At 36.3% G+C, this 25,569-nt stretch overlaps 1 protein-coding gene across 1 annotated transcript in view; it reads left to right on the forward strand.

Moving 5' to 3' along the window:
* The window catches only part of LOC123551273 (beta-parvin-like), a 113,827-nt gene that overhangs the window by 15,543 nt on the left and 72,715 nt on the right, over window positions 1–25,569 (forward strand). Inside the window, exons 3-8 of the mRNA XM_045340080.2 lie at window positions 2,265–2,335; window positions 3,701–3,803; window positions 4,626–4,778; window positions 7,409–7,524; window positions 18,945–19,003; window positions 20,967–20,986. Coding sequence (XP_045196015.1) covers window positions 2,265–2,335; window positions 3,701–3,803; window positions 4,626–4,778; window positions 7,409–7,524; window positions 18,945–19,003; window positions 20,967–20,986 — 522 coding nt within the window. The remainder of the gene's footprint in view (window positions 1–2,264; window positions 2,336–3,700; window positions 3,804–4,625; window positions 4,779–7,408; window positions 7,525–18,944; window positions 19,004–20,966; window positions 20,987–25,569) is intronic.

Genomic DNA, 25,569 nt, shown 5'->3' on the forward strand with positions numbered 1-25,569 from the left:
ATGCATAGAGGGATTTTGATATAACTTGGCACAAATGTTCACCACCACGAGGCAGAGTGTCATGCGCAAGAACCAGGTCCCTAGGTCTAAGGTCAAGGTCACACTTAGAGGTCAAAGGATACAAGAATGAAAACCTTGTCCGGAGCATTTCTTCTTCATGCATAGAGGGATTTTGATATAACTTGGCACAAATGTTCACCACCACGAGGCGGAGTGTCATGCGCAAGAACCAGCTCCCTAGGTCTTAGGTCAAGGTCACACTTAGAGGCCAAAGGTCAGATACAAGAATGACTTTGTCCGAAGCATTTCTTCTTCATGCATGGAGGGATTTTGATGTAACTTGGCACAATTATACACCATCATGAGATGAAGTGTCATGCGCAGTTCCCTTTTTAGAATTATTTCCCTTTGTTGTGACTATAAATAGCTTATATTGTAACTGTTTCATTACTAGTCGTAAGGAAAAATCGAGACCACTTTTCTGTAGTACAACATGCATGCTACATCCAATTATGAGGTGTATTTTGACCAATCTCTACCTGGTAAAGATTTTTGTGTGGCCTTATAATTTTTTTTTGGATTTTTTTTTTTTTTTTTTTTTTTTTTAAGATTACCTTCCCTTAGTTGTTACTATAAATAACTTTATATATTGTAACTTTTTTATAATTGACCGTAGGGAAAAAACGAGACCACTTTTCTGTGGTACAACATAGATGTTACTTTCAAATTTTAGGTGTATTTTAAGGTATCTCTACCTGGTAAGGAGTTTTTTTGTGGACTTACAATGATTACTAAACAACCACAAAATTAAAATTCCATTTGCAAATACAGGTGCTAGAGTAAAGAAATTTGCTGTGACGGGCGTATATTGTGACATTCTGGCACTCTTGTTTTTTTTAAATATGGCTTTTACTGTCAAGCCAAAAATCAGCAATATCTTTTACTTTAGGCAAAGTAAACTTCTTAATTTCCTCTAAATTTCTTGTATAATGTTCTTTCACTTGTGGATGTCATTATTTCGATCCAGATTTCTTCTTGTAGCTGAGGTCAAAAACTCAAAAGGCAAAATTATGATCTAATTGTTAATTTGACTAAAAACAACAACAACAAAATATTGTTGACAAGTTTTTAGCTCGACTATTCGAAGAATAAGTAGAGCTATCCTACTCACCACGGCGTCGGCGTCGGTGTCGGCGTCGGCGTCACACCCTGGTTAAGTTTTTCGTACCAGTCCACATTTTGACAAAGTCTTTTGAGATAAAGCTTTGAAACTTTCAACACTTGTTTACCATCACCATGTCCAGTTATAGGCAAGAGTACATAACTCCATCAAGCATTTTGACTGAATTATGGCCCGATTAGACTTAGAAATCTAGGTTAAGTTTTTCGTACCAGTTTATATTTTGTGTAAAGTGTTTGACATATGGCTTTGAAACTTTTATATCTTGTTCAGTATAATAGTCTCTATCAATAGGCAAGAGTACGTAACTCTCTCATCTTTTTTGGCTGAATTATGGCCCTTTTTGAACTTGGAAATTGGCTCTGTTTTGTAAATGTCCATGTTTTGTCAAGACTATTTGACATATGGCTTTTAAACTTTAAACTCTTGTTTATCATTATGATTTCCATCTGTAGGCAAGAGTACATAACTCTGACAATTATTTTGACTGAATTATGGCCCTTTTTGGACTTTGAAATTTGTTCAATTTTTCTTACAAGTCAGCGTTTTGTCAAAACTGTTTGAACTGTGGCTTTGAAACTTTTAACACTAGTTTATCAACATGATTTCCATCTGTAGGCAAGAGTACATAACTCTGTCAACTATTTTGACTGTATTATGGCCCTTTTTGGACTTAGAAATTAGTTAAATTTTTCATATAAGTCCATGTTCTGCCTAACATATAACTTAACATATTTGCCATCATGGTCACACATTGCCATTTAGTGCAAGACTAATCGAAATCCACAAATACAGGAATATTTTTTGTTTAATCCATTTTTTTGTTTAGTCTGAAAATCTATGGAAATATTTTGACCCCATTCTTCAATCAATTCTTCGAATAGTCGAGCGCGCTGTCATCCGACAGCTCTTGTTTGGATCAAAGAATCCAGAGAAAATTTCATCAAACTTCCATGGTGTGGATATTCAAAAGAAATTTTAGATTTTGATATACTGCATATTTTCTGCAGATGTTTGTACAAGATAAGGGTTGTAACATTACTGTATCAGCTCTAAAATAACCTGCATGTTTGTCTTATTTCAGAGGAAAATGAAGAGCGTTCAATGATTGAACCCAATTCCAGAGAAGACCCAAAAGTGAAAGAATTAATGAAAGTAAGTTCTTGGTTAATGTTGTACTGGTTTGTACACTTTAGTTGAAGGCGGGGTACGATTAGTGTCAAGGGATGGAGGATCAAATGATGTTGATGTGTTTGCATCTATGACAAAAGATCTCAAATTCCTTCCATGACATACTTTCAGTAGGAATGGGTTGTACCTTACCTAGATATAATAAGCAACCTTCTTGAAAACAAATGGGTAGATTACTTGTGTAAATGCCAGTCTGGTGAGCTCAGGGTAGCAAAAGACCATTATTGTAGAGTTCTTGATACTATCTGAGATGAAATTATTATACAAGGGCTGTCTGGTATAGGTTGTTGACTTTAAATCACTAGCCCTTCACCGATGTGGGTTCGAGCCTTGCTCGGGGCATTGAATTCTTCATGTGAGGAAGCCATCCAGCTGGCTTACAGAAGGTCAGTGGTTCTACCTTGGAAAGTCGCCATATGACCTATATATATATAATATGAGCCGTGCCATGAGAAAACCAACATAGTGGGTTTGCGACCAGCATGGATCCAGACCAGCCTGTGCATCTGCGCAGTCTGGTCAGGCTCCATGCTGTTTGCTTTTAAAGCTTATTGAAATTGGAGAAACTGTTAGCGAACAGCATGGATCCTGACCAGACTGCGCTATGTTGGTTTTCTCATGGCACGGCTCATATATAGGTCCTATACTTGTGTTGGTGTGACGTTTAACCCAAAAAAGACATAGTTTATGTAAGAGTCATTGGTCTGCCATTTCTGATTTAAGTGAGAAAGTTGACAATTACATGCTTTTGCAGAGAACTGTTAGAAAAGTCCAGAAATCCATCAATGTAAGCTAGCCCAAGTGATCATTCAAAAATCAGCTGTATGGTTTGTTTTAACATAAGAGTGCTGTTTGATTTCTGAAAACCGTGAAAGGCTGCTCGCTCAAGCATCAGTGGCTTGAACACCCAAGTTTGATGAAGCAGTTCATGTAGTGCTGCACTGTTTTTCATATATTTTTATGCCACTGGATGGAGGCATATTAGTTTTCAACTGTCCGTTCGTTAGTTCGTCACAAGGTTAACTTTTTGCATGATGGCACTTTACTCACGAACCACTGCACCCAGGACCTTCAAACTTCACATGCTGATAGTACTTATTGAGTACATGACCCCTACTGACTTTGGGATCACCAGGTCGAAGGTCAAGGCGCTGCGGGGGCATTTGTCACCTTTAGTGACAGCTCTTGTTTATATTTGGATCACCCGTAACCCTAGATGATTTTGTTCATCCCTGTGAGATCTAGAGCTATTAGTGTGTTGCTGTAATTAATTAAACCGTAAATTCACTTATATAAATATAAACAGACTAGTTGTTCTGGTTATTTCAGTTGCTACTAGAATGGATCAATGATGTATTGGCAGATGATAGAATCATTGTGAAGGATATAGAAGAGGATCTCTTCGATGGACAGATCTTACAAAAATTGATCGGTAATATGCCAAAAATAGCCCCCATAGTCTTAATAGTCATCCTCTTAGATTGTATTAGATTGATCTCTGGGTGGGGCAACATTTTCTCAAGGTTTTTTCTAATGACAGTACCTATGTCTTAAGCTTGTTTGGAATACATATATTTGTATGGGGAAGTTGCCAGTTCCTTGTGAAGATAATGTTAGAACTGGATAGTAACTCCAGATATGTACATGTGGTGAGTCCTCTGTAGCTTAATACACTGACAGAAGGTTTGTCAGTTCATTTCTCATGATCATGTGGTGAAAAAAAGGTACCACCTTGATTTATATTTCCACTGACTTTAGAATGGGCCCAAGGCCTAGGAATTGGGAAAAAGAGTATGGTAAAACATCCAGACTGGAAATTGTTTGAAAAAAGTGGGGTTTTTTTTATTAAAAGAAGTTACAGTTTGGAAGAAACTGGTTCAATAACGACATAACTTAGTACATAGCCTTGTTTTTCCAATGTTCAAGTTTTCATAGGTACGGTATTGGTGGAAAAAGTTTTTAAAAAAGGTTTTTTTTAGAAATTTCGTGGTTTTGGGAAAAGCAGTAGTTCCATGGGATGAAGTTGTGAATGTCAAATTTTGGGCATGAAAATATTGGGAATTTTACTTGTTTGTTTGGATTTAGCCAATCAACGAAGTGAAAAGAGATTAATCCAGCACAAATTTCAATTATTTCACAATAAGCAGTAAAATTAGATTAAAAAATATTAGTAATTGGTAAAGTTCAGTGATTATTTACAGAAAAGTGAAAAAAATAAAACATTCTACAAGTAAAATGTCATGCTTATTTGCAGAAAAGTTAGCAGGTATAAAAGTAGATGTTACAGAAGTTTCGCAGTCGGAGATGGGACAGAAGCAAAAACTGCGTGTGATTCTTGATGTTATAAATAGAATATTGAATCTCCCGCAGCTTGGAGCATGGAATCAGCAAAAATGGAGTGTTGACAGTAAGATTTTTTTTACTTGTTGTGCCCCCCATGAGTGGTGGGGGGCATATAGATTTGGTCTTGTCCTTGCGTCCGTCCATCCGAAGTTTGTGACGTGCCTAGCTCAAAAAGTGTTTGATATAAATTGATGAAACCTTGCATGAGTCTTTATCATGATACGAACTTGCACACCTTCTATTTTTCGTCTGGCTCCGCCTCCTATTTTTAGAGTTATGGCCCCTGAAATAGTAAAAAATGCACATTTTCATCTTGTGACAGGCCTAGCTCAAAAAGTATTTGATATAGATTCATGAAACCTTGCTTGAATCTTAATCATGATATGAACTTGCGCACCTCCTTTCATTTTGGTCTGCCCCCTATTTTTAGAGTTATGGACCCTGAAATAGGCAAAAATGCCTATTTTCACCTTGTGAGGCGCCTAGCTCAAAAAGTATTTCATATAAATTGATTAAACCTTGTATGAATCTTTATCATGATATGAACGTGTGCACCTCCTATTTTTTGTCTGGCTCCGCCCCCTATTTTCAGAGTTACAGCCCCTGAAATAGTCAAAAATGCACATTTTCACCTTATGATGTGCCTAGCTCAAAAATTATTTCATATAAATTGATTAAACCTTCTTTGAGTCTTTGTCATGATATGAAACTGCGCACCTCCTATTTTTTGTTTGGCTCCGCCCCCTATTTTCAGAGTTATGGCCCCTAAAATAGTCAAAAATGCACATTTTCACCTTTTGACGCACCTAGCTCAAAAAGTATTTAATATAAATGGTTGAAAACTTGCATAAGTCTTTATCATGATATAAACTTGTACACCTCTTATTTTTTGGCTGGCTCCACCCCCTATTTTGTAAGTTTTGGCCCCTGAAATAGTAAAAAAATGCACATTTTCACCTAATTTTGTGCTTAGCTCAAAAAGTGTTTAATGTAAATTCATGAAATCTTGCTTGAGTCTTTATCATGATGTGACCTTTCACACTTGGCATTCTTCTTGAGAATCTTTGTGCTTATTACAGAGTTATGGCCCTTGAAATAGCCAAAGTAGTGAATATTTTTGTTTGTGATGCTCATAGCTCAAACATATATGGCCTAGAATAATGGATCCTTTTCATAAAATGTTTGTTTAGGCTAAACCCCATTAACACTGCAAACATTTGAATTATTGCCCCTTATTTGTGACAAATGTACCAGTGGGGGGCACACACTGTGTCCTACAGACACATTCTAGTTTATTTAGAAATTTGTCAACAGTACTTTTTAGTTTGCCTGAGCTTTCATTGGTGATTGGAGCAAAATTTAAAACGATCTTGAAACAACTTCTTCTCATGAACTGTGTGGTGGATTTTCATGAAACTTGGTTTGTAGCATCATTGTAAGATCCTCTTCAAAATTTGCAAAGTGGTGGCACTTAGCCCTTTTTAGGGGCCACTAGTTTATGCTTAACACAGTTGTTATCATTCATTATTCAGTTTGTCACACATATATTCAAGGTCTAACAGCGTTGGTCAGGTGAACAACTTAAGGCCACAATAGCCCTCTTTCTTATTTGGTGTAAGCTGTCATAGGTCAGCAGCTTTGCACGTGTTGAACCTTTTATGTCAGTTAAGGAAGTTACATAATAAAATGACACAATATCTCTTTATACAGTCAGTATATACCACCCTAATACGTAAGATTTCTTTCATTTTATCACCTATAAACTGTGTATACTGTATCACCTATGACACTGTACTCTGTATCTCCTATGACACTGAACCCTATGACAGTAGAGGAATCACAGCTGTTACAAGCTATGGTAATTATGTCTAGGTGTATCCTATCGGTATTCCAAATGGTATTTTGTACCTGTTACCCGGACTTATAATCAGCTAATATGTTAAGTTGTACTCTGTAACTTTGACATAAATGCCGAGTTAATAACACCAATCAAGAGCCTGACACCATGTGTATTGACAGTTATAGCTTTGTGCGATACAGGAATAATTTGATGATTATTATTATTTAAATTGAAACAATCGAAAATAGCAAGATTTGTGTGGTAATTTGTTAATCTGATTACTTGTGACATAAACTTTTAATAAATTCAAAAAAGAATTGTTTTCAATTATATTGCATTATCATTCTGAGTTTACTAGGGATGATGATGGATAGAAATTTTGGAACTTGAATATTAAGTCAAACTTCCAAACCATTACTAATAATGTTGGGTTAGCCTTCTGAACAAATTCTCTAATGTTTGGTGAGGCTTCCATGCCAGTACTCAGATATCAGTTTCAAATTCCAAACCAATACTCAATTATTGGGCCAGTCTTTCAAATCAGTACTTGCATACTGGGTCAGTCATCTGACCAGTACCCTAATATTGGGTCCACATTCCAAACCAATACTCAATTATTGGGGCAGTCTTTCAAATCAGTACTTGCATACTGGGTCAGTCATCTGACCAATACCCTAATATTGGGTCCACTTTTCAAGCCAATACTCAAATATTTGGCCAACCTTTTGAATCAGTAATTACATACTGGGTCAGCCATTTGACCAATACCCTAATATTGGGTCCACTTTTCAAACTAACACTCAGATATTAGGCCAGTCTTTCAAATACTAACCGACAACATATCTATTTTTCAGGTGTACATTCAAAGAATTTGATTGCAATTCTACACCTGCTTGTTGCCCTGGCCAGACATTTTCGAGCACCAATCAGATTGCCTGAAAATGTCTATGTGTATCTTGTTGTTGTACAGGTAAGGTCTTCTTGTTGCATTGGTAGAAGTATGTTTATCTTTCTAAGTTTATGTTATTGTGGAACAAGTTTGTCCTGTTGTAGAAAAGGTATGTTAACCCTTATCGTGCTGGACACTACTGATACTGCCTTTGCGACCAGTGTACATCATGATCAGCCTGCACATCCGTGCAGTCTGATCATTATCTGCACTGTTCAGCATTCAGTCAGTATTTTTTGGTAAGCACCCCTTTTAACAGTTAATGGTACTGTCCAAATTGGAAGATGGACAAGTTCATTATAGAAATTTAGCAGGGTAAGGGTTAAACTTGTTTGTCCACAGAATTTGTTAGAAATGCTGATTACATTGTAGTTTGCTGTATTGATGTGCACTTAATTACTTTGTTTTGTTGAAATCCTGGTAGGTTGATAAAATGCAGGTAAGTTTAACTTTATGCTTGGATATATGTATTGTTACAGTGCTGGGAAGTTTGTCATGATGCAAAGCTTGTTTGTCATGTTGCAATGCTTTGTCTTGTTTCAATGCTGTAAAGTCAGTCTTCCTGCAAGGCTGGTCAGTCTCAATTTCTGTCTTTTTGAACTCTAGAAATATCAGTAAATTTAAAGAGTCAATTGGTACCAGTCAAAATTTCTATGAATAAAGAGAATGAAATATTGACCATTTCTAGCTCATCTGATTTTTGGAAAAAAAGTGAGTTATTGTCATCACTTGATCGGTGTTGGCGTCTGCGTCAGCGTTGCCTGGTTAAGTTTTATGTTTAGGTCAGCTTTTCTCCTAAACTATCAAAGCTATTGCTTTGAAACTTGGAACACTCGTTCACCATCATAAGCTGACCTTGTACAGCAAGAAACATAACTCCATCCTGCTTTTTGCAAGATGCATGGCCCCTTTTGTACTTAGAAAATATCAGATTTCTTGGTTAAGTTTTATGTCTAGGTCAGCTTTTCTCCTAAACTATCAAAGCTATTGCTTTAAAACTGGCAACACTTGTTCACCATCATAAGCTGACCCTGTACAGCAAGAAACATAACTCCATCCTGCTTTTGGCAAGAATTATTGCCCCTTTTGGACTTAGAAAATCAGTTTTCTTGGCTGAGTATTATGTTTGTCAGCTTTTCTCATAAACTATCAAAGTGGGCTACCAGCAGGAATATAAATTTGTCAGACACTGTGTCTTGTTTAAGTCCTGGTAAGTTTGTCTTGTTAAACTGCTGGTAAGTTTGTCTTGTTATACTACTGGTAAGTTTGTCTTGTTTCAGTGCTGGTAAGTTTTTGTTTCAGTGCTGGTAAGTTTTTTTATGTTTCAGTGCTGTTAAGTTTGTCTTGTTTCAGTTCTGGTAGATTTGTCTTGTTTAAGTCCTGATAAGTTTGTCTTGTTATACTGCTGGTAAGTTTGACTTGTTTCAGTTCTGGTAGATTTGTCTTGTTTAAGTCCTGATAAGCTTGTCTTGTTATACTGCTGGTAAGTTTGTATATTTTAGTCCTGATAAGTTTGTCTTGTTATACTGCTGATAAGTTTGACTTGTTTCAGTTCTGGTAGATTTGTCTTGTTTAAGTCCTGATAAGTTTGTCTTGTTATACTGCTGGTAAGTTTGTATGTTTCAGTCCTGATAAGTTTGTCTTGTTTCAGTGCTGGTGAGTTTGTGTTGTTATACTGCTGGTAAGTTTGACTTGTTTCAGTTCTGGTAAGTTTGTATTCTATAAGTCCTGATAAGTTTGTCTTGTTGTCCTCATGGTAAGTTTGTCTGTTTCAGTCCTGATAAGTTTGTCTTGTTTCAATGCTGGTGAGTTTGTCTTGTTTCAGTCCTGGTAAGTTTGTCTTGTTATACTGCTGGTAAGTTTGGTCATGGTAAGTTTGTCATGCATCAGTTTTGGTAAGTTTGTCTTGTTATACTGCTGGTAAGTTTGGTCATGGTAAGTTTGTCATGTATCAGTTTTGGTAAATTTGTCTTGTTATACTGCTGGTAAGTTTGACTTGTTTGATCCTGGTAAGTTTGGCTTGTTCGATCCTGGTAAGTTTGGCTTGTTTCAGTCCTGGTAAGTTTGTCATGTTTCAATCCTGGTTAAGTTTTTCTTGTTTTAATTCTGATAAGTTTTGTCTTATTTAAATGCTGGTAAATTTGTCTTGTGTCTGTTCTGGTAAGTTTGTCTTGTTATACTACTTGTGAGCTGTTGTTGTTTCAGTGTTATTGTACCCCCAAACAACAAAGTTGTAAGGGGGGTATACTGGTTTCAGGTTGTCTGTCTGTCTGTCTGTCTGTCTGTCCATCCATCTGTCTGTCTGTCCATAGACACAATCTTGTGCGCTCCATCTCTCCTCACCCCCTTGACACAATTTAATGAAACTTCACACAAGTGATCAGTAACAACAGTAGTTGTGCATGGGGCATGTTAGGTTCTTTCAGAAAAAAAATTGCAAAGTTACATTACTTTGTTTTTTGTTACTATACTATATACATAGACACAATCTTGTGCGCTCCATCTCTCCTCATCCCCTTGATACAATTTAATGAAACTTCACACAAGTGATCAGTAACAATAGTAGTTGTGCATGGGGCATGTTAGGTTCTTTCAGAAAAAAAAATTGCAGAGTTACGGGACTTTGTTTTTTGTTACTATACTATATACATAGACACAATCTTGTGTGCTCCATCTCTCCTCATCCCCTTGACACAATTTAATGAAACTTCACACAAGTGATCAGTAACAACAGTAGCTGTGCATGGGGCATGTTAGGTTCTTTCAGAAAAAAATTTGCAGAGTTATGGGACTTTGTTTTTTGTTACTATACTATATACATAGATACAATCTTGTGCGCACCATCTCTTCTTATCCCCTTGACACAATTTAATGAAACTTCACACAAGTGATCAGTAACAACAGTAGTTGTGCATGGGGCATGTAAGGTTCTTTCAACAACAAAAATTGCAGAGTTATGGGACTTTGTTTCTTGTTAACATACTATGTACATACAGTCTGCATATTCAATCTTGTGCGCGCCTTGCACATAATTTAATGAAACTTCACACAAGTGATCAGTACCAACCCTAGTTGTGCATGGTGCATGTTATGTTCTTTTAGATAAATATTCTGCATAGTTATGGGACTTTGTTTTTAGCTCGACTATTCAAAGAATAGTAGAGCTATTGGACTCACTCATGCGTCGGCGTCGGCGTCCTGATTTGGTTAAGGTTTTGTATGTAAGCTGGTATCTCAGTAACCACTTGTAGAAATGGATTGAAACTTCACACACTTATTCACTGTGATAAACTGACCTACGTTGCACAGGTTCCATAACTCCATTTTGCTTTTTTACAAAATTATGCCCCTTTTTCAACTTAGAAATTCTTGGTTAAGGTTTTGTATGTAAGCTGGTATCTCAGTAACCACTTGTGGGAATGGATTGAAACTTCACACTCTTATTCACTGTCTATTGGACTCACTCATGCGTCGGTGTCGCCGTCCCGATTTGGTTAAGGTTTTGTATGTAAGCTGGTATCTCAGTAACCACTTGTTGGAATGGATTGAAACTTCACACACTTATTCACTGTGATAAACTGACCTACATTGCACAGGTTCCATAACTCCATTTTGCTTTTTTACAAAATTATGCCCCTTTTTCGACTTAGAAATTCTTGTTTAAGGTTTTGTATGTAAGCTGGTATCTCAGTAACCACTTGTGGGAATGGATTGAAACTTCACACTCTTATTCACTGTCTATTGGACTCACTCATGCGTCGGCGTCACCGTCGCCGTCCCGATTTGGTTAAGGTTTTGTATGTAAGCTGGTATCTCAGTAACCACTTGTTGGAATGGATTGAAACTTCACACACTTATTCACTGTGATAAACTGACCTACATTGCACAGGTTCCATATCTCCATTTTGCTTTTTTACAAAATTATGCCCCTTTTTCGACTTAGAAATTCTTGGTTAAGGTTTTGTATGTAAGCTGGTATCTCAGTAACCACTTGTGGGAATGGATTGAAACTTCACACACTTATTCACTGTGATAAACTGACCTAAGTTGCACAGGTTCCATAACTCTATTTTGCTTTTTTACAAAATTATGCCCCTTTTTCGACTTAGAAATTCTTGGTTAAGGTTTTGTATGTAAGCTGGTATCTCAGTAACCACTTGTGGGAATGGATTGAAACTTCATAGACTTATTCACAGTGATAAACTGACCTACATTGCACAGGTTCCATAACTTTATTTTGCTTTTTTACAAAATTATGCCCCCTTTTTGACTTAGAAATTCTTGGTTAAGATTTTGTATGTAAGCTGGTATCTCAGTACCCACTTATGGGAATGGATTGAAACTTTACACACTTGTTCACTGTCATGTTCTGACATGCACTGTTTAGTCCCATAACTCTACTTTGCTTTTTTTTAAGATTATGCCCCTTTTTCGACTTAGCAGTTTTTGGTTAAGTTTTTATATGTAAGCTTGTATTTCAGTATCCACTTATGGGAAAAGATTGAAACTTCACGCACTTGTTCACTTTATGAGCTGATAAGCACTGTGAAGGTTCCATAACCCTTTTTTCCATTTTTACAAAATTATGCCCCTTTTTCGACTTTTGTATTCATTCAATTGACAAGGCTGTTGAATAGTCAAGCGTTGCTGTTCTCCGACAGCTCTTGTTTGTTACTATACTGTATACATACAGTCCACATAATTATGCAATCTTGTGTGTGTCGAATTGCAATGTACTTTGTCAGTGCATGAGGGGGGTACATTCATCACCTTTAGTGATAGCTCTAGTTAAGTGTGTCTGTTTCAGTGTTGAAAAATTTGTCTTTTAGTGCCAGTAAATTTGTCATGTTTCAGTGCTGGAAAATTTGTTTGCTGGCAAGTTTGTCTTGTTTCAGTGCTGGAAAATTTGTCTTATTTCAGTGCTGGACCTGTTGTCTGTCAGTGCTGATAAGTGTGTCTTGTTTCAGTGCTGGTAAGTGTGTCTTGTTTCAGTGCCAGAAAATTTGTCTTGTTTCAATGCTGATAAGTTTGTTTTGTTTTGGTGCTGGTAAATTTGTCTTGATTCAGTGCTGGTAAGTTTGTTTTGTTTCAGTGCTGATAAGTTTGTCTTGTTATACTGCTTGTGAGCTGTTCTTGTTTCAGTGATGTTAAGTTTGTCTGTTTCAGTGCTGGAACATTTGTCTTTTAGTGCTAGTAAGTTTATCATGTTTCAGTGATGGAAAATTTATTTGCTGACCAGTTTGACTTGTTTCAGTGCTGGAAAATTTGTCTTGTATCAGTGCTGGATTAGTTGTCTTTCAGTGCTGATAAGTGTGTCTTGTTACAGTGCTGGTAAGTCTGTCTTGTTTCAGTGCTGGAAAATTTGTCTTGTTTCAGTGCTGGTAAGTTTGTCTTGTTTCGGTGCTGGCAAGTTTGTCTTGATTTAGTCCTGGTAAGTTTGTCTTGTTTCAGTGCTGATAAGTTTGTCTTGTTAAGCTGCTGGTGAGCTTTTTAGCTCACCTGTCACAAAGTGACAAGGTGAGCTTTTGTGATCGTGCGGTGTCCGTCGCCCGTCCGTGCGTGCGTCCGTCCGTAAACTTTTGCTCGTGACCACTCTAGAGGTCACATTTTTCATTGGATCTTTATGAAAGTTGGTCAGAATGTTCATCTTGATGATATCTAGGTCAAGTTCGAAACTGGGTCACGTGCCTTCAAAAACTAGGTCAGTAGGTCTAAAAATAGAAAAACCTTGTTACCTCTCTAGAGGCCATATATTTCACAAGATCTTCATGAAAATTGGTCAGAATGTTCACCTTGATGATATCTAGATCAAGATTGAAACTGGGTCACGTGCCATCAAAAACTAGGTCAGTAGGGCTAAAAATAGAAAAATCTTGTGACCTCTCTAGAAGCCATATATTTCACAAGATCTTCATGAAAATTGGGTAGAACGTTCACCTTGATGATATCTAGGTCAAGTTCGAAACTGGGTCACGTGCCATCAAAAACTAGGTCAGTAGGTCAAATAATAGAAAAACCTTGTGACCTCTCTAGAGGCCATATTTTTCATGGGATCTGTATGAAAGTTGGTCAGAATGTTCATCTTGATGATATCTAGGTCAACTTTGAAACTGGGTCACGTGCAGTCAAAAACTAGGTCAGTAGGTCTAAAAATAGGAAAACCTTGTGACCTCTCTAGAGGCCATATATTTCACAAGATCTTCATGAAAATTAGTCAGAACGTTCACCTTGATGATATCTAGGTCAAGTTCGAAACTGGGTCACATGCCATCAAAAACTAGGTCAGTAGGTCAAATAATAGAAAAACCTTGTGACCTCTCTAAAGGCCATATTTTTCATGGGATCTGTATGAAAGTTGGTCTGAATGTTCGTCTTGATGATATCTAGGTCAAGTTCGAAACTGGGTCACATGCGGGTAAAAACTAGGTCAGTAGGTCTAAAAATAGAAAAACCTTGTGACCTCTCTAGAGGCCATATACTTCATGAGAACTTCATGAAAATTGGTCAGAATGTTTACCTTGATGATATCTAGGTTAAGTTCGAAAGTGGGTCACGTGTCTTCAAAAACTAGGTCAGTAGGTCAAATAATAGAAAAACCTTGTGACCTCTCTAGAGGCCATATTTTTCATGGGATCTGTATGAAAGTTGGTCTGAATGTTCATCTTGATGATATCTAGGTCAAGTTCTAAACAGGGTCATGTGCGGTCAAAAACTAGGTCAGCAGGTCTAAAAATAGAAAAACCTTGTGACCTCTCTAGAGGCCATACTTGTGAATGGATTTCCATTAAAATTGGTCAGAATGTTCACCTTGATGATATCTAGGTCAAGTTCGAAACTGGGTCACGTGCCTTAAAAAACTAGGTCAGTAGGTCAAATAATAGAAAAACCTTGTGACCTCTCCAGAGGCCATACTTTTCATGGGATCTGTATGAAAGTTGGTCTGAATGTTCATCTTGATGATATCTAGGTCAAGTTTGAAACTGAGTCAACTGTGGTCAAAAACTAGGTCAGTAGGTCTAAAATTATTAAAATCTTTTGACCTCTCTAGAGGCCATATTTTTCAATGGATCTTCATGAAAATTGATCTGAATGTTCACCTTGATAATATCTAGGTCAGTTTTGAAACTGGGTCACATGCGGTCAAAAACTAGGCCAGTAGGTATAAAAATAGAAAAACCTTGTGACCTCTCTAGAGGCCATATTTTTCATGAGATCTTCATGAAAATTAGTGAATGTTCACCTTGATGATATCTAGGTAAAGTTCAAAACAGGGTCACGTACCTTCGAAAACTAGGTCAATAGGTCAAATAATAGAAAAATCTTGTGACCTCTTTAGTGACCATATTTTTCAATGGATCTTTATGAAAATTGGTCAGAATTTTTATCTTGATAATATCTAGGTCAAGTTCAAAACTGGGTCACATGAGCTCAAAAACTAGGTCACTATGTCAAATAATGACGTCATACTCAAAACTGGGTCATGTGGGAAGAGGTGAGCGATTCAGGACCATCATGGTCCTCTTGTTTTCTTTTAGTGCTAGTAAATTTGTCATGTTTCAGTGATGGAAAATTTATTTGCTGGCCAGTTTGACTTGTTTCAGTGCTGGAAAATTTGTCTTGTATCGGTGCTGGATTAGTTGTCTTTCAATGCTGATAAGTGTGTCTTGTTACAGTGCTGGTAAGTCTGTCTTGTTTCAGTGCTGGAAAATTTGTCTTGTTTCAGTGCTGGTAAGTTTGTCTTGTTTCGGTGCTGGCAAGTTTGTCTTGATTCAGTCCTGGTAAGTTTGTCTTGTTTCAGTGCTGATAAGTTTGTCTTGTTAAGCTGCTGGTGAGCTTTTTTTCTTTCAGTGCTGTTAAGCTTGTCTTGTTTCAGTGCTGGAAAATTGTCTTTCAGGAAAAGTTGTCTTTGTTTGCTGGCAAGTTTATCCTGTTTTAGTGCTTGAAAAGTTATCAGTTTCAGTGCTGGTAAGTTTGTCTTGTTTCAGTGCTGGATTAGGTGTCTTTCAGTTCTGACAAATTTATCTTGTTTCATTGCTGATAAGTCTGTCTTGTTTCAGTGCTGGTAAGTGTGTCTTGTTTCAGTGCTGGAAAAGTTGACTTTGTGTGCTGATAAGTTTGTCTTGTTTCAGTGCAGGAGATTTTGTCTTGTTTCAGTGTTGGAAAAGTTATCTTTGAGTGCTGGTAAGTTTGTCTTGTTTGAGTGATGGTTAGTCTGTCTTGTTTCGGTGCTGGTAAGTTTGTCTTGTTTGAGTGCTGGTAAGTTTGTCTTGTTTAAGTGCTGGTAAGTTTGTCTTGTTTCAGTGCTGGGGAGTATGTCTTGTTTCAATGCTGGAAAAGGTGACATTGTTTTGGTGCTGGAAATTTTGTCTTGTTTCAGTGCTGGAAAATTTGTCTTGTTTCAGTGTTGGAAATTTTGTCTTGTTTCAGTGCTGGAAAATTTGTCTTCAGTGCTGGTAAGTTTTATTGATTCAGTGCTGACATGCTTGTATATTTATCATTTACAATGCTGGGAAATGCGTCCTGTTTCAAGACTGGAATGTTGTATGTCTATCTTGCTTCATTTCAGGTTAGTTTATCTTTGTAATACAGGTTTGTTTTAAAGCCAGAGGGCTTACCTTATTCAAGTTCCATCTTTTTATAGCACACACTGCCGAGAATGATGACAGAAAGGACAACAGGAGAAAGTTAATCGGGAATAGGGTGTATAGTTGGTCAGATAGTGTTTTCTGTCATCTTTCTTTGCAGCGGTTAGAAAGTTATCCTCTTAAAATTCAGGTCAAATGAACATTTTTTATGTCAGTTTGAAAAACATGGCATTTCAGTTTTCATCACTTTGGGTAGACGGTTGAACTTAATTTAAGGCATTAGATGCCTACTAGTAATGTTTACAAAATAGCATTTGCTTGGTATATTCTTAAAGGTGACCATGTTTCGCACTGTTTTACAATTTTTAGCTCATCTGATTTTTTGAAAAAAAAATGATGAGTTATTGTCATCACTTGATCGGCGTCTGCGTTGGCGTTGCCTGGTTAAGTTTTATGTTTAGGTCAGCTTTTCTCCTAAACTATTAAAGCTATTGCTTTGAAACTTGGAACACTTGTTCACCATCATAAGCTGACCCTGTACAGCAAGAAACATAACTCCATCATGCTTTTTGCAAGATTTATGGCCCCTTTTGTACTTAGATAATATCAGATTTCTTGGTTAAGTTTTATGTTTAGGTCAACTTTTCTCCTAAACTATCAAAGCTATTCCTTTGAAACTTGCAACACTTGTTCACCATCATAAGCTGACCCTGTACATCAAGAAACATAACTCCATACTGCTTTTTGCAAGAATGATTGCCCCTTTTGGACTTAGAAAATCAGTTTTCTTGGTTAAGTTTTATGTTTAGGTCAGCTTTTCTCCTAAACTATCAAAGCTATTGCTTTAAAACTTGCAACACTTGTTCACCATCATAAGATGACCCTGTACAGCAAGAAACATAACTCCATCCTGCTTTTTGCAAGATTTATGGCCCCTTTTGGACGTAGAAAATATCAGATTTCTTGGTTAAGTTTTATGTTTAGGTAAACATTTTCTCTTAAACTATCAAAGCTATTGCTTTGAAACTTGCAACACTTGTTCACCATCATAAGCTGACCCTGTACAGCAAGAAACATAACTCCATCCTGTTTTTTGCAATAATTATTGCCCCTTTTGGACTTAGAAAATCAGTTTTCTTGGTTGAGTGTTATGTTTAAGTCAGCTTTTCTCATAAACTATCGAAGCTATTGCTTTAAAACTTGCAACAGTTTTTCACCATCATAAGCGGTCGCTGTACATCAAGAAACATAACTCTATCCTGCTTTTTGCAAGAATGATGGCCCTTTTTAGACTTAGAATATCATGGGTAGGACAATATTTCTATTATACAAAAAAATCAGATGAGCGTCAGCACCCGCAAGGCGGTGCTGTTGTTAAACAACTTTTACCATGCCATTTTTTTGTATAACTTAAGGTATCTCCTCAAGCTCAAGTAGAGACAAATTTCAAAGTGATGACCACTATCCAAAACGTTTGCAGACAACTCATTTTACCATTAATTTTAATAAAAGAAACATCAAACTATTGGTAAACAATTATAAAACACAAATAAAAATGTCAATATAATTTTTTCTAGGGTGCCTCAAGTAAACAGATTTAATGAGACAGAATTCATACTTCAGCATTGAAAAAAATAAGGTCGAATCATGTGTTTCTGTTTTGAATTTTGCTTACTTCATTCAAAAATAACCTTGGGGCAGAAGTAAAACCTACCTAAATTTCGTCCGCGACATGTAATCTAAAGAGTGAAAGCAAAATAGAGAACTTTTATTGCATGTAACTCAATATTTTTAAAGATGTGTAACTCTACCCCTTTTGTTTAAGCAGTAAATTCACTTTGAACAGCAAGAAATCACTTATCAAATTAATTTTTTTCCAGTTTTGTACAATAAATCAATTGTAAGTCTTGAAAGAAGTAAAAACTTACTAGAAAAAAAAAGGAAAATAAGGAAAAAAAAATTTGGTCCCAGTAGGGCTTGAACCTACGCCCCCCTGAGAATTGCAGTAAAAGTAGGTTTATGGTAGGAATTGAATACTCTTCAAAAAGAAGGTACTCTGTTACGCTTCTAATACCTCAAGGTTTTTTTTTTGTACAGACTCCAATTTCTTAAACTTTTGACAAAAGAAGTTAATTATTAGTCTAAATGCATTCGAAAGTAAATCTTTAGTGTATTTATTATCATATCTTTATTATAATTTGTCTACACCAGATGAGGAAAAAAGCTGTCTATCAGAATGACTTATTGATTGTTTTCACCACAGACTTCTACTTAATCAAAAATGACCTCAATTATAATTTAACTTCAAAGCCAAATCTCATGTGGTCTTATGTTTTCTTTTGAAGTTGTCACACAGAGTTGAGTTATATTAGGTCATAACCTATAAATATTGAACTCACATTACCCTATTTATATTATTCATGTAAGTGCTTTACCTTTTCAATTTTTAAGGGGATTATATTGCTGCTGCTTACCTTTATTAGAATCTGTGTCTTGTTTAAGGTGGTTCCACACAAGATTATGTCTTATGGCAGTTCTGCAAGCTCATTGCAATAATTCTTCAACATAGCATTGCATTTGACCTTTTTTGCAATAATGTCACAGAAATGTTAATTTCGTGATTCTATAGATTTAGATATGAAAAATAGTATAAACTGCATTGCAGACAAAAATATCACAATATATTGTAGTATGAGTGTAATTTGTAATACTTAAGCCTATAAACCTTATTATGTCCATAAAACTATGCATAAAAGTTTTTAAAGCATGAAAATTAACTTTTTACCTTTGGTTTTGCAGTCACTATATTGTTCAGTGTTAGCACAATGAATATATGAGCTTATTTTCCATTTATAGAAGAGAGATGGCATGCTGCAGCCAAGACGTGTTGCTGAAGAAATCACTGGAACAAATGAGTGAGCACTGTTTTCTGTTCAATAGAGGCTTTTCACATAACAAGGATTACCTCCCTTGGCAACAATCTTTAGGTTTATTTCTGACATTAAGTCTGCTGAATTCAATGCTGTGAAAATCTGTTTACTGATAATAAATCTTTTCTTGTATCGTTGCTACATATGTCATCTGAACTTGTGCAATGGAATATGTCATGTGTGTCATACCTTTACTAATTCTTGATCAAGGTCCGCACTATTTACCATTCAGTCCGTATCTTTTTGGTAAGCACCCCTTTTAACTGTAGAAATTCAGCATGGTAAGGGTTAAAACCTTCAATTTTACTTCCTTCTTTGCGACCAATGCCTTTCTGACTTGACTTCTTGCACAAAGCTAGCAGATTATCTTCTTTGTCAGGATTGATTCAAACTCAGCAGTACATGATTCAGACACTCAGACCATCAATATTAACCCGTACCCTGCTAAATTTCTACAATGGACTGGGCCATCTTTCAAATTGGGCAGTACCACTTGACTTGTTATGCCCCCCTTCGAAAAGGAGGGGTATATTGTTTTGCAGATGGTCGGTTGGTATGAAGACCAATTGGTTTCGGGATGATAACTCAAGAACCCTTGAGCCTAGGATCATGAAAGTTGATAGAGAGGTTGGTCATGACAAGCAGATGATCCCTATTGATTTTGAGTTCAGTCAGTCAAAGGTCAATGTCACAGTGACCTGAAACAGTTAAACGGTTTCATGAAAGTTGATCGTGAAAGTTGATAGGGAGGTTGATCATGACCAGCAGATGACCCCTATATATTTTGAGGCCATTAGGTCAAAGATCAAGGTCACAGTGACCTGGAACAGTTAAACGGTTTCCAGATGATTACTTAAGAATACTTGCGAAACAGTTAAACAATTTCTGGATGATAACTCAATAAAACTTTGGTCTTGGATCATGAAAGTTGATAGAGAGGTTGATCAATGCTAGCAGATGACCCCTATTGATTTTGAGGTCAGTAGGTCAATGGTTAAGGTCAATGTGACCTGGAACAGTTAAACCGTTTCTGGACAATAACTTGAGAATGCTTGGGCCTAGGATCATGAAACTTGATCAAAGGTCAAAGTCAAAGTGATCCAGAACAGTTAAACTGTTTCAGGGCAATAACTTTAGAATGCTTGGGCTTTGGATCAAGAAACTTACAGGGAGGTTGATCATGACCAGCAGATGACCCCTATTGATTTTGAGGTCAGTAGGTCAAAGGTCAATCACATTGACCCAGAATAGTAGAACTTTTGTGTACAGTGACCAAATAATTTCTGTTCCTTGTGCAATTACTGAATGCATCAAGGGGGGCATTTCGTGTACTACAAGCTCTTGTTTATTAAAGGGGTGCTTACCAAAAATTTACTGACTGAATAGCGAACAGTGCCTACCATGATCAGCCTGAAGGTTAAACTGAAGATTCTTCCAAAGGTTGTGTCCTGTGAGTTGGAAATGCTGAAGATTTATTTTCAGTAACAAAGCTTTGCCTTGGTTTTCTCTTAAAATATAAAACAATATTATTGTTTCATCTAAGAGTGGTTACAATAATAGGAGTTTGTGAAATCATCAAAATATTTTGATTAATTTTGAATTTATCATCAGATATGATTTATGCAAGATATTTTCCATTGTATATAAATTTCGGTCATTTTGGACACAAAAAAAAATTAGAGAATTTAATTTTGGCCTTAATTTTGCATGCAAAGATACTGTATTTTTTTTTTCTTTTTCGTGATTTTGCCAGATTTTAAAATGGTATCAATAACATGTATGGCCATAAAATTGACATACTTAAAGATATTTTTAAAAGTACAAAAAAGGATCTACTGCCACCCTCGGAGACTGCTAGAACTTATGGTTTATATGTGAATCATTACAGATAAGGTAGTCAAAAAGTAGTCATTATCAGTGCTGTGAATTTTTTATTGTTATTTTTCAGAGATGTTGGTGGAAAGTTTGGTAAGCAAGTTTTTCTGTTATTTTCCTTATATATCAGATACTAACAGAAAATGAGTATAATACCTCACGTTGTTCATACTGTCATACTTAAAAGTAATGTTTTCATACTCCCATGAAAAGGAAGGTATTATACGACCATCTGCGGCTGGTGGGGTGCCACTGAAGTTGCCCTCTCTTTAACTTGAGCAGATCTCTAAGTTCACCAAACTTGGTTACAATATTTATTGGTATACTATCTCATCCAAGTTCGATAACCAGCTGGATTGTTCCGAAGGTTTTAATGTTATGGTGCTTGAATTACTTGAGCAGTTCTTATCTAACGTTCACCAAACTGGGTCAGAATGTTTTTTGGGCGTAATTTCATGGCAAAGACAAATGCCAAGCTGGATTGTCTCAGAAGCTCTGGAATTATGGCCCTTGAATTACTAAAAATTGTGAAAAATTACAGTGTCACTCTCCAACTTGAGTAGTTCCTATCCAGTGTTGATCAAACTTAGTAACACTCTTTATGGGCATAATATCAAAGCCATGTTCAATAACTAGCTTGGTTGTCACAGTGAATCTTGAGTTGTGGCCCTTGAATTACTAAAAATTGTAAAAATTGACAGTGTCTGCTCTCTAATTTGAGTAATTCTTATCCAGTGTTTATCAAACATTAAACAATGTTTAATGGTATAGTATTTCAGAAAAGTTGGATAACCAATCTGATATGCTGAGCCACTCTTGAGTTATGGCCCTTGAATTACTTGATCTTGCTAAAATTGACTTAATACCTTAAGTAGTTCTTATCCAATGTTCACTAAACGTAGTTATAATGTTTATGGGCATATTATCTTTGCCAAGTTTAAAAACCAGCCAGATAGTCTTTGTCACTTTGGAGTAATGGTCGTTGAATTAGTCAAAATTGAGAAAATTGAATACAGGCCTGCTAAATAAGTAGAGTATTTCAAGAGTCAAAATTAATTTGCCATGATGGGCATAAACTGTGACAGATTACCACTCTTGTTTTTTATAATGAAACATAGTGAAAATATCCTATATATGTATAATGTAACTATATACTAACATGTCAGAGGAAAGTGTGTTCTCAAATCTTCTAGTGATTTAGTTAGGGCTGTCATACTCCTTATTCACGCCTCATTCTGGGAAAAATTGAAAATAAGGCTCTTAACGAAGATGCAGACTAAAACATCCTGATATAAAGAGAAATAAGTGTAATTTTTTTGAAAAAGATAAAAGTTACGGTTAAACTAAATTGTTTTTCTTGAGATCATTTTAATGAATCAAGTTTTAAAAGGCTGGTTTGCTTTCTGAATCTTTCTGAATAAATGAAAATAACTTTCCAAGACACTTTCAAAAATGTTCTCTTAAAAGTAAGTATGGATGCCAGTTGTGAATTTTGTCAGTGACAGCCCTAATTGAGCCGTGCCATGAAAAAACCAACATAGTGGGTTTGCGACCAGCATGGATCCAGACCAGCCTGCGCATCCACGCAGTCTGGTCAGGCTCCATGCTGTTTGCTTTTAAAGCCTATTGGAATTGGAGAAACTGTTAGCGAACAGCATGGATCCTGACCAGACTGCGCGGATACGCAGGCTGGTCTGGATCCATGCTGGTCGCAAACCCACTATGTTGGTTTTCTCATGGCACGGCTCAATTCAAGTGTTTTATGATGTTAATTTCAAACTTTACCTTTTTGGTTTATTTGTTTGTTTTTTTTTTTAAAAAAAGAAGGAATAGATGGTAAATTAAGTCTTGTTCGCATACATTTTTTTCCAACTTAATGCACTATGCTAAGTCAGGGCTCAAAAGTTGCAGCTGTGACCATTTACAGTTTGGAAACCTTCATAATGAGGAAAAACAACATAATGAAAATGTTTCTTGGCTCACTTCATTGACACCAGATTAGGTAGAAAATACCTTTTTACATATCCTTTCCATGAGTATACTATGAGCATCATGGTACCATGTACAATGTGTTTTTTTCTCTTTCTGGACAGGTGCCAGTGGCTTGCTTTGAATAAATTCTGACATTTCAAAAATCCCTATGTGAAGATACCTGTGAGCAGAAACAAGCTTGGCTTTAAAATACAAAAATTTAAAGTTTGAATTTAAACATTTACTGCCAATACAGCTCACATGCACACAAAAACACAATTCACACTCCCTGCAACGTCTTTATAGACATGTTTTTTCCTTAGTCATTTCAGTTATATACTATCTTTTTGAAAAGTCATATTTTTGAGCCCTGACCTTCATTTTTTTCTGTAATGTGTATGTCTTCGTTGTTTATTAACTATACAGCTAGATGTATGACGATGAATTATATCATATACTCATAAATGTATATATATATTGTAACTATATATACACATGTATTGAGCTATGCTTTAAAGTTCTAAGCATTACAAGTATATTATTTCTTTTCATTGAGAATTATTCAACATCTTTGCTAAGATAATTTTTAATTAAGGTGATTTTTTTTTTTTTGGTCAGGAGGAAATGAAGGAGGATATAGTGTGATTTGAAAAAAAACGGACGTATCATGTTTTCACCCTTTGTGGGCGGTTGGGTGGTGTGACGGGCAGAAAATAACAATGTCTGCTCAGTTAGAATATTTTGTATCATATCTAAACGAAACTTATACAAAGTGTATATCTCTATAAAATCTAGGTCACCACCTTGGTAGCCTAGTGGTAGAGCGTCCGCTTTGAGTGCGGGAGGTTGTGGGTTCGATCCCTGGCTGCGTCATACCAAAGACGTAAAAAATGGTACAAGTAGCTTCCTCGCTTGGCGCTCAGCCATAAGAGGATAGTACTAGGACTGGTCAGCCCGGTGTCAGTATAATGTGACTGGGTGGGGTATCATGCCACGTGTCTATGGCGTGATATTCCAGTGATGCAGCACTATAAAGTTGGGCATTGTGCTCATTGCTACAAGTAGACATCGTCGTTCATATAACTGAAAAATTGTTGAGAAAGATGTTAAACCTGAACACACAAACACACACACTATAAAATCTAGGCCAAGTTCGATAACCAGCCAGTTCTGACCAGTATCTCCAGAGTTATGGCTCTTGAATTGGTCCAAACGGCCAAAATTGACAGTATCCACTTAATAACTATCGGAATTGAACCAAACTTATACAAAGTGTATATCTCTATAAAATCTAGGCCAAGTTCGATAACCAGCCAGTTCTGACCAGTATCTCTGGAGTTATGGCCCTAGAATTGGTCAAAATTGCCCAAATTGACAGTGTCCATGCAATAACTAGAGTACTTTGTATCAGAACTGAACCAAACTTATACAAAGTGTGTATCTCTATAAAATCTAGATCAAGATAGATAATCAGCTAGTTTGGACTAGTATCTCTACAGTTATGACCCTTGAATTGGCCAAATTGCCCAAATTGACAGTATCGGCTTGATAACTAGAGTAATTTTTATGCCTCCGGCATCTACTGATGCGGGAGGTATATAGTGATTGCCCTGTCTGTTCGTCAGTTCGTTCATTCATCCGTCCATACATACGAGGTTAACCAAATGGGACCGTTTCGTCTAGCATCAATACCCCTAACTAGAATGACTTGATATTAATGCAGATGTAACCTGTGACCATTCCTCATCTTCAGACATCACCTTCAGACATCACCTGACCTCAGTTTGACCTTGACCTTGAACTTGACCTCGTTTTGGACTTAGGTTGCTTTGTATCGACAAGGATGCCACCGGGGGCATCAAGCGTTTATTGAACGCAGCTCCTTGTTCTTTGATGTCAAGCATACAAATGCAGAATATGTATTGCTAAAACATCTTGGTTGAGTTTGACAGCTAGCCAATTCAGACCATTAACTGCAGCGTTACAGCCCTTGAATTGGTCAAAATTGCAAAACTTGACATTTTCTGCTCCATACTTAATTAAACTAATTTTTTGAGCAATCTTATTTTTATTTGGCATTAATGTTAGCCTCAGTGACAAGGAGTGTCATGAACCCCATACTTTTATCAATTCTTCGAATAGTCAAGGCCGCTGTCAACAGACAGCTTTTGTTGCATTTACTGTCAAATTATTCAAATGTATTCAGCTTCACGGTGCACTGGAGCTTTCAGAGATGAAAAATATGATTGAAAAAAATGTCTTCTAATGAATGGCTTGGTGCATATTTATGAAACTTGGTATGTAACATTCTTGCATAGACCTCATTCAGATTTGTTCAAACGATTCTTCTCCATCGTAAAAAAGTTGTTTTATTCAGGCAAGCTTTTTATGGTGAGTTTGGCTTTCTTGTGTAGCTTTTATGCACGCCTCTGTAAGAGAGCTAAAACTTGTATAAATATGTATATTTGTTTCTGTTTAAACACAATTTTCAGTTCATTACATAACACCTATTTAGTTTTTGCCAATACAATAAGTTTTGCACAGTTTTTGATATTGTAACTAAACATTGAGAAAAAAAAACATATCCTATAAACTAAGGTGGATAAAATGAAACATCCTTTATGCACATAAAGAAGATTTAAATAAATGTTAAGTTAGTCATTAATTAAGTAAACATTTTTTTATGATTATAAATTGCATGATAT

Source organism: Mercenaria mercenaria, chromosome 4 (genome assembly GCF_021730395.1).
Source record: "Mercenaria mercenaria strain notata chromosome 4, MADL_Memer_1, whole genome shotgun sequence".
NCBI classification, from domain to species: domain Eukaryota; kingdom Metazoa; phylum Mollusca; class Bivalvia; order Venerida; family Veneridae; genus Mercenaria; species Mercenaria mercenaria.